This window comes from Fragaria vesca, linkage group LG6 (genome assembly GCF_000184155.1).
Source record: "Fragaria vesca subsp. vesca linkage group LG6, FraVesHawaii_1.0, whole genome shotgun sequence".
Lineage (NCBI taxonomy): Eukaryota > Viridiplantae > Streptophyta > Magnoliopsida > Rosales > Rosaceae > Fragaria > Fragaria vesca.
The window spans coordinates 8392179-8402460 of NC_020496.1; the positions used below are offsets into that span (position 1 = coordinate 8392179).

The following is a 10282-nucleotide window of genomic DNA, read 5'->3' on the forward strand; positions in this document are numbered from 1 at the left end:
CTACTACTACTACTACTACTACTACTACTACTACTACTACTACTACTACTACTACTACTACTACTACTACTACTACTACTACTACTACTACTACTACTACTACTACTACTACTACTACTACTACTTACTACTACTACTACTACTACTACTACTACTACTACTACTACTACTACTACTACTACTACTACTACTACTACTACTACTACTACTACTCTCTACTCTCTCTCTCTCTCTCTCTCTCTCTCTCTCTCTCTCTCTCTCTCTCTCTCTCTCTCTCTCTCTCTCTCTCTCTCTCTCTCGACTGTCATTGCCGTAGTCATTAAGATATGGCAGACTACGGCAGCGTCAACATCTCTCCGAAGTACGTGATCGTGTCAACTCTCGGCAACACCCCAACCTCCAACGACCTCGCATTGCTGCGGATTTAAATTCCGCCTCAGTTTGAGTCACGCTGGCGACGACGACAAGTAATTGCGGCGGGATCGAACCGGAGAGAGAATTTCCTAAGAGATGTAGGGTTAAGAGACTATGAAATTACTGGACGACTCAGGGATCTCGCCGGTGAGGCATCGAACAGAAGTTGAAGGCTAAGGAGCCTCCTTGTTCCAGCACGAAACTCCTCTCTAATTGCAGCAACGTCTGAGCTTGTTTTATTAAATGGAGTTAGATTGTTGGGATCTGAGAATTCTGGAGGATTGAGGGTTCTTCGAGGACTTCTCATGGCACTATTTGGTGGTAATTTACTCCTTTTTGTTTGTAATGTTTGATCAATTATAGTTTGATCAACTTGCTTAACGACAATGCTGCTCCAGTGGTGTCAAATGTTAAGTTATTCTTTGTATGATTATTCTTTGGTTGTTAAACAAGATTTTTTTTCCTCTTTTCATCTTGTTCATGAACTCAGCTTTCGACAATAGCCTTTTTAGAGGTTAATAAATATTTATTGGAGGTTAAAAAACATCTATTGAGGGTAGTAAATTACTTTTTAATTAATTATTGGGGTCAATAACTAAGTTATTAGGAGTCAGTAACTGATTATTAAGGGTCAGTAACTGATTATTAGGGGTCAGTAACTGATTATTGGGGGTCAGTAATTGATTATTGGGGATCAGTAACCAAGTTACCGGTGACCGAAATCCTGTGACTAGAGAAAATCTGAGTTATCTAGAGGTCAATAACCAGAGACCGAAGAAATTCCGGCAACCGGAGTCTAGCTACCGGTGACCGGAGTCTGAAGAACGGTGACCGGAGTCCCGCGACCGGTGACCAGAGTCCGGTGAGGTTCCAGCAAAGTCTTCTCACTCTTTCACTTTCTCTCTCCTTATACATGTTGAAGTAGTGAGAGTAAAATTGTCTTGATAATATACAAAAATTATTATTTTATTATGACTTTTTAATATATATTTGTGTATTTGGGCACAAATAAGTACACCTTATTAGGGATGGCAATGGGTAGGGTAGGGTACGGGGATCAAAATACCGTACACATACCCTTTTACATTTCTCATCCTCGTACCCATCCCCGTACCCGTAATTAGATAATGGGGATTCCCCGTACCCGTACCCGTACCCTTTGGGGATTACGTTTCCATACCGTTCCCGTACCCGTTAACAATTATGTATTAAATTAATTTAAAAAAAATGAAATACAATTATATAAAAGCATGAAATTAAAATCAAATACCAAAATAAATAAGTTTCATTCCAATAAAAATAAATACAAGTCTTGGTTAAAACAGAACAATACCGGTAAATTTCATTAAGAGAATAACAATATATAATAAAAAGGAAAGTCCATTAAATGTTTATTAAGAGAATCACAAATTTTTTTACATAAATATTTATTTATAAATTATATATAATAATAAATTATATAATTATATATAATAATATTTTCATCTTTAATGGGTGGAGATGGAGACGAATATCAAAATACCATACCCGCCCCGTACCCGATTTAAGAATCCGAATACTGGGGATCTCCATCCCCGTTACCCGTATATCTTCCCCGTTAGGGTCGAATACCCGTGGGTACCCTACCCGCTGAGGATTATTGTCATCCCTACACCTTATATTAGAATGAGTTTATGTCTATTAAATTCATTGGAATTGGCAATAAGGGGTTTAAATTAGTACTAAATGGGCATTTTCCCTAACAATTTTCAATATAACTGAAAATTTGGAGAATTGATCTACTCATAAATATTTATAAACTAAACGGTCAAGATGTGGATATAAGATCGAAATGTGGGATAAACCGAAAAGCCCTCGACAAGTCCTTAACTTAAAGGTCCTCATTAAAAGGGCTTCAAGTCTTACATATACACACGTACATTGATACACACAAATATATAATGATCTAGAGGGTGACAAAAACGGATCCGTCGGATCGTACCTCATAATTTCCATAAAAACTCTCAAGTGTAAATACTTTAGATCTAGATGTATATCAATTTCTCTTTTTTACATGCTGCCAAATTATATTGTGTTACGTCGGTTATTGGTAATTGAATCAGACACCATGATCGTCATAATAACTAGTTACCTCGAATTCAACTTTGTATAAATTAGCATTGACATCAACAATAATGTCAATAATTAACTGATCCCATGCGATCCAAACATATTGATTCGACTATATTTGCCTATAGCCTATAATGGCCAATACACAAGCTAGATTTAGTCATTTTTACCAGTTTCATCCATTGTTGAATTCGTTGGCGATCGATTTGTTGATTCTCATTGATTTAATGATAAATATTTGGACGATTTTAGTTTTCACCGGAAAATATCTCTCATTTAGCTAGTTATTATAATTTTATAATTTTTTGAACGTTTACGCATGTTGTTTCATTAGTGTATATAATTTTCGTTACTTATGCTTGAAAACACGAAAGAACCGAACCAGGGGGTTCCATCATAACATTCTTGTGAAAACAATGTTACCATTGAGATGACTAAATTCAAACTAACTATGTCTTTGCTCGTTTTGAATGAACGAACTCCTTGCTAGCTACACCTGCAACGTGGAGACATGAGAAGAAGAAGAACAACAAGAATCTCAATCTCCGATGACATGAGGCTAATGGCCTAATGCAAATCTCATGATTCGGCAGCTCCATCATCATCAACTCTGTTAGTTTATACGAATGTTGCCGTGGTCAACCCATTTCTTTCCTCCCTTCTATTTGTTTCCACGACTGGGTTTGTTCACATCTCCTTACGGCGTGTCGTTTGTACTTGGCCAAGTAGTTGTGCCGGCGTCGGACGACTCAGATCATGAACTCCTTTTAATAGTGTTTAGGGTTACCAACAAAATTAGTCACGAAACTTAAAGGAAAAAAAAAAACTTAAAGAAAACCAATGATTAACAAGTGTATGATTGAAGAGAATAATTATGGAGCTATTAGAAGGGACGTGCTTACTGGTTAGAGACAACTAAACAACACAAATAAAGAAGTGAGCTAAGTACGTCCCAAATATGTCTACTGACTGGTCAATGATTCTCTCTCTTTTGGTATGTAGAAGAGCTAACTCTTGCTTGTTTTTTACGAGACTTGACAATCCAAATGGACCGTTCACATGACACTAATATCAAAACTTTGTAAGAAAATCTCTCAAGAAATCTATGAACATCGAATTCGAAATTGACATGACAATCATTGTAAATGAACCTCTCTAACTACTATGGTTGCAAGCAATAGATTTATAAATTTTCTCTTAATGTAAAACGATGCACGTCAACTTGTTTCCTTTGTGCTTCGTGTCATAAGATCAATTTAGGACGAAAACAACTCGCTTCTCAATTGAGATATTGAGGTCCATATGACTAGTGACAAATCGATAATTTTTCTTCTTAATTCTTTAATTTAAAATGGATAATGCGTCGCTTCTCAATAGAGGTATGACATGCACTTGTACCTCATGCGTTTAAGTTTTTTTTTTTTTTTTTTTTTTTTTGGGTATAAACTACTCAAATAATACAAAGAGTCTATTATGAGTTGAACTCACAACTTCCCACCTATAAAGAGGAGATTATGCCACTAAACCAATTGATGCTGAGCGGCGATAAGTTGTTAAGCACATCATACTCTAATTCACATGTTTTATTGAAGTTAATTATCAAATTATTGCACCATCTACAAAAAAAAAGCCGAATATATATACTATCACTGGTTTTAAATGTGATCCACGACGATTTTGTTGAGCATGTTGTGGATTTTATCAAATCCCATCGTATCATGAACACACTTTAAACCATGAATATAAACACACTTTAGCTTCCTTTTGATTAATCTTTCATATCTTTGTATAATCGACGGAGCATGCTTGCTACATCTCTTTCTGTCCGATCAAGTCTCGCACCATTGCTTCTGAAAGCAACCTTTGCTTCCATCTTCATTTAGCGGGAACTTTGAACTCTCCCGCCGAAAGAGAAAGTACCCAAAACAAATCAAGCTCAGTCATTTTCACACCATATTATTGACTAATCTGTCCATGTAGTTGTTTTCTAGCTATGGCTGAAAATTCCTTAGTCCACTAATTTGGACACAGCACATTAACCATGTGCATACGAAGCTTATGATATAGGCAGCCATGTGAGAAAACAGGTACATTACCAATAAGAAGTGCACCATTTTAACCAAGTACACTAGATTTCGCACCTAAATTAGGTGACTAAATTTGTCTTTTTTGATGAGAAATGAAAAATTCATTAACAAGGGAAAAACTCAAATTACAAAACCTGCGCCAAGTACCTATAGTCTAGTGGCAAAGTATCCCCTCATATGTGAGAGGTAATGAGTTTGACTAACAATAGACTCGTTGTAGTATCTCAGTTATTTAATTGATAAAAAAATATATATATAAAAACTTGTAAATATAAGACCTAAAAACTACAAATAACAAAAAGCATAAGTCTCAAACCCGATCAAACTAAAAAAATATTTAAAAAAATCAACAGCTCGCTATACTATATATCGAAGAATACGTAAATAAACTTTTAACTTGGAAGAAATGAATAATTGCATGCTCGCGCCGTTTGTTCCATTTGGCTCTTAGCCTCGGACCCAAACTTTAAACATGTGCTTAACGAAACGGTAAGTTGAATGCAATCTGCCATAGCTAAAAGCCTAAAACTAGGTTAGCCAATTTGTGGAGTTGAGGACGTGTGACAAAATTAGAATACAAGAACGAACAAGCATAAGAACAAAAAATACCGCCCACTTTTGTATATTCAAATGAGGACATGTCTGAATTGAAATTTAGTATTGTTCGTTTTCTTGCTTAGCAAATTGCAAGGGACATGTCCACGACCTGTCTCGTATTTTGAAATTGAATTATACTTTACCAAATAATTGGCATCCTCTATAGTGGAATATTACCCACCTAGTCATGTATCATTTTTGGGATCATATTGTCTAGTTTATATTGCGTTTGCATGTCCAATTGTCTATGTTTGTGTGCTTAATTGCTTATCTATCTTCTTCTTCTTCTTTTTTGTAAAGTTATGGTAGTGAATGAGATCCTTAATTTCATGAAAATGATCTTAAATGGGTTTTTTTAAAAGTGCTTTTTAGCAATATGTATAGTGCGATGCCCCGAAACTAAATGATATATAGTACCATTAGTACCATAGTTTTATCAATACAAATAATATCATCTAACGCTACACTTTCCTTGTAACACATAACGGGGACATTCCATTTGCTTTCGACGTGTTATGGCCCCATAGCCTTGAGGGAGTCCCAAGTTGATCAATCTGGGTTTTATTTTGGTAGTGCGGACAAACTTGGAGAACAAAGATCACCATGAAAAACAATAATAATCTTCCAAATAAATATACGAAATAAACATGTCATGACTTGAGAAAAGAAAAGAAAGCAGTGTGGAACTGTGGACTGTGATTGAAGCAGCGAGTGGAGTGCATGGTGGTGTGTGGGTCTTAGCTAAGGTTGTAATCTTGAGAAGGAAGGGATCTAAGTGTGTATATGTTACTCCAATCATATAGTTAGGAGTTTGAGTCATCCTTAAGCATACTATGGCATTGTACTATCATTTCCTCTTTCGCCATGCCAATAGCATTACACCATTTTGTTTGCCTTTTGCCTTTACGTTTTCATCAACTTTTCTCCCCCTTTCCTTATATCCTTGTATCTCTCCACGGACGACGGTGCATGGTCTCTCTTGTGGTGAATCCTTTTTGATCATATCTCCTTTTACTTACGTGAAAAAATTGTTCATGTTCGGGATTTTTTTTTCGAATCTCGATCAAACTAGCTCATTTGGTTCTAATCGAGTAATCGTATATAAAATTTAAAGTCTGGTTGTTCGCGCGTTCATCTATTTGATGCTATTATATACAATGATGCAAGTACGCACAAGAATCTATTTATATCAAAAGGACATATATACATGCTGAAAGTCTGAAACAATGGTGGCTCTGGCTCTGTGGCTCATACTTCATTATTATCCATATGTACTTCATAAATTAGAGCAGCAGCTTGATCCAAGCATGGTAAAGGCTCTTCACAATTACTTGTAAACTAAAACTCACTATATTTATTTATTTTTCTTTCGGGGTGAATCTTTCTCTATAAAAGATCCTAAATGGAGAAACAAATTTAGCTGATCAAGTGAGCTAGTTCCTGTAACTTCTGTTTTGATCGATCAGCTTTGGTCATGGTGGGTGGCTGTGGCTCAGACTTCATCAATGTTCATCGACTGTACTTCAAACATGGGCAGTAGTAGTAGTTCGATGACTTCGATCCAAGCATGGACACGCATCCTCCATCATCAATCTAGTAATTCATAATGAACAACCAGTGTATTTGGTAGGAAGGAAATTAAAGAGAGATCGAAAATCATCACAGACTGTTGCAAATTATTAATCAAAGAGAATGACGCAGACTGTGCTTATTGCAGAATAACTACTACTACCACTCGATCAAGGAGAGTATTAAATCACATACATGATCGACCAATAAGTACAATGAATTCCTTTTGGTAAAGCTATATCATTTCATAAATACATAAACCAATAAATCGAACTACTTTCCCAACTTTCACTATCTGTTTATCCTCATCGATCCGTACAAAATTCCCAGATTAGTATTTCTGAGAGCAAGCTAGCTGTTCATCATGTGCAATATTGCTTAGCTTGACTAGTGTCGTATAGCAATGAGATGGGCGTCTCGTTAATCCAATATTAAACTAGCTCCCAGTAATTAACTAGTTAATTAACAGAGATTAAGCTCTGTATGGAAGTCCAGCTGTGTTTAGGAAAGCATGCATGCAAACTGTAAAGTGTGGTGACTGGTAAGAATGTGCAAATTAGTCTCGAGGAAGATGGAGGCGGGTGAGAGTGAGAGAGAGAGAGAGAGAATAACGAGGAACATGTCACCTTGATTAGCGCTCAAAGTATGGGGTTTCTGTCTTAACCTTGTCGTTTGCCTTTTTTGATTTGCAGTTTTGTGTTTGTATGCGATCTGTGTCTCTTAGCTCACTGAGTGAGAGTATAGAAGAGTTTGTGTGAGATTCTTCTTCCAACCAGTTTGACCATCTGTCTGTTCTTCTGCACTAGCAGCTATATGAGCATCCACACCAGTTTGACCGATAAACCCTAGATTGATTAATTAAACCCCACCCTTCCCCTGCAGATCTGCATGCCATTGTCTCTCAGTGGAAACCAGACCACAACAATCTCAATCCTTAATTACAGTTAAAGCTAAATCTCATTCTAATTATCCGTTAAATAAAATCATTAATGGTTGGTTGCATCCGGGCCCTGGCAAGCTTTGTCACCTAATCTCAGTACAATCATTAGAAATTTTTTATGTTGGAAGCCAATAATGAGAAATTACTAATCGGATTGTGGCAAGCAGTCCATCCCCGGATCCACCTTGTTCCTCCTATGAACATGTTGGCTTTTACAAATTGCTATTTGCTGCACTGTGTAAAACTTGGGACAATGATGGACCACGGGTCACGGTTGCCCTTGTATAACTATTATTTTCCCCGATTATCTTAAGTGTGGATGCTAAAGTGTCGAAGCACGAAAAATTTATTTACCAAGTGCAAGTACTGGAAATTTATGATACATCCTTATTAATTTTTCTTATTTTACCTGTGTTGATGGTCATCCCTCTTTTACTCATGATCACATCAATATTAACATTTTGAAATAAATTAATAACTAATCAGATAAACGAGACTGCAACTGATAAAGACAACCATCACAATTTTCAAGCAAGCAACTCGCTCAACACCACCATGGGTTTAGTGAGGCGTCCAATAAGACACATACATATCGTAGCTTGCAGAGGCAAATTAACATAAACATGTTAGGGCAACTGTTAATTTCGCCAGATACATATGACCACAAATAAGGCTAAGAGCAAGTTCACCCGTTGAGTCATTGTTGGGGGATGACTTGGGTCATAGGTGTGACCTGAGTCACTTTGGGTCATTGAAACTAGGTAGCAGTTTCCACCCATTGATTATATTTCTAGGTCGCCACTTGGTATTTACAGTATTATATTTTATGTTAGGTTTTTAATTACAAATCATGATTTTAGATGTAAATAATTAGTAAATATTAAACATGGTATATGAATATATAACGTAAATAAAGGTTATTATTATTTAGAACAATCACTATGAAGTAGAATTTTATTTTATGTGAATGTTACAAAAATGTAAATAAGGGTTCCCACATTAATATATATTTATTTACCTTTAGTTAACTAGGAAATACGGTAGTCAAATACCTCCAATGCTAAACACAATTATTGATCCAAGTCAATTGCAGGTGTGGGAGTGTGGGACGCACGCCCATCAGCTTCATTCATTGGTTCGTGCAGCGACACGCGCTTTTGGGAGAGTGACAGCTAGCCCAGCATGGCTCAAGTGGCCCTGTCGCTGATGTCAGCCACGTTTTGGGGTTCGGCTAATGCGGCTTGGAGTTAACCTGGGTCATTAATGTCATGACTTGGGTCATGGTGGTGACCTAAAGAGATGATCCAATGATAGTTGGGGTGAGAAATTTTTCATGCGTGGAAGCAAAAGAATTTAGGCTGGGTCATTGTGCCTATGTGGCTCATGACCTGGGTCATAAAATGTTAAACGAGTAGACTTGTTCTAATGACATGGAGATTGAGTGACCGTTGATGACGACCACCACAGTCGTCACGCAACGGGTTCAAGACCACCGTGGGTTTAGTGAGCTCCCATTAAGTAAATAGAAAACCAGCATCGACAAAATCATAGCTCGTAGAGGCATACATATTACATTGATCCTTTGTAACAAGCACTAAACAGTACATTGATAAATAAGATATTAGAAGACTGTTGGGGCGGTTGCCAATTTCGACAAATGTATGTGACCACAAATATGGCTAATGGAGATTGAATTGAGGTGAAGAGGATTGATGAGGATAAGGAATACATATTTTATTTTTACTAATTGAAATAAAAGAAATTTTATTTACACATATCTAATCACTTAATACACATTCTCTCTATTTTTGAAAGTTTTAATTCCTCTTTTACACTGATAATTAATATATGATAAAGAAAAACAAATTGTGTTCCAATAAATAAAAAAAACCAAAATTTTCAATTCGTAAACATCAAACCCAGCAGATCGATAAAACTTTCTTTGCTTTTCCTATTCTCATTATATGTCTAGCATATCCTATTTCTAAAAGTCTAAGTACATATGGTGGTGAATATATAATATTATATATAAAACATTACCATAGTAGTATTGGATAAGAAATACATATTTTATTTTTACTAATTGAAATAAATCATGAAAACAAACTATTAGATAAAACCTCATACACACTTCCTTCATTCAAATTTTCATACATGATGTGTGCAGATACGTTATAAAGTCATGTCGTCCCCATCTATATCTAATGACTAATGACCACCATCTGTATGTAATAACCACAACAACACAACATTAGAGATGACCCGAATTATTTATATATCAGGGCCCTTCCAATGAGGGATCTTTTTTTTTGTTTATTTATAGGGATAGATCATTTGACGAACTTTTCGATCACAAAATCAAATCTCCACCGTTCAGTTCATTGGGCTATATGAGTAGATCATTTCTACAAATTTTCAAAAAATTTGATAATCGTTAAATTATCCAAATGAGGGATTTATTTTTAATAATCTTGAACGGTGTAGGTTTGACATAAGTGTTAAGTTTTTTGTTTTTTGTTTTAATCTCAGCTATCCAAGCCCATTAAAAAACAGATCTAATGGTGTG

General features: G+C 36.0%; 1 protein-coding gene across 1 annotated transcript in view; it reads right to left on the reverse strand.

Annotated features, from left to right (window-relative positions):
• Positions 1 to 3893: 3893 nt before the first annotated feature.
• LOC101302773 overlaps positions 3894 to 10282 on the reverse strand; it is a 10049-nt gene continuing 3660 nt past the window's right edge. The window contains exon 2 of the mRNA XM_004305121.1: positions 3894 to 3960. Coding sequence (XP_004305169.1) covers positions 3894 to 3960 — 67 coding nt within the window. The remainder of the gene's footprint in view (positions 3961 to 10282) is intronic.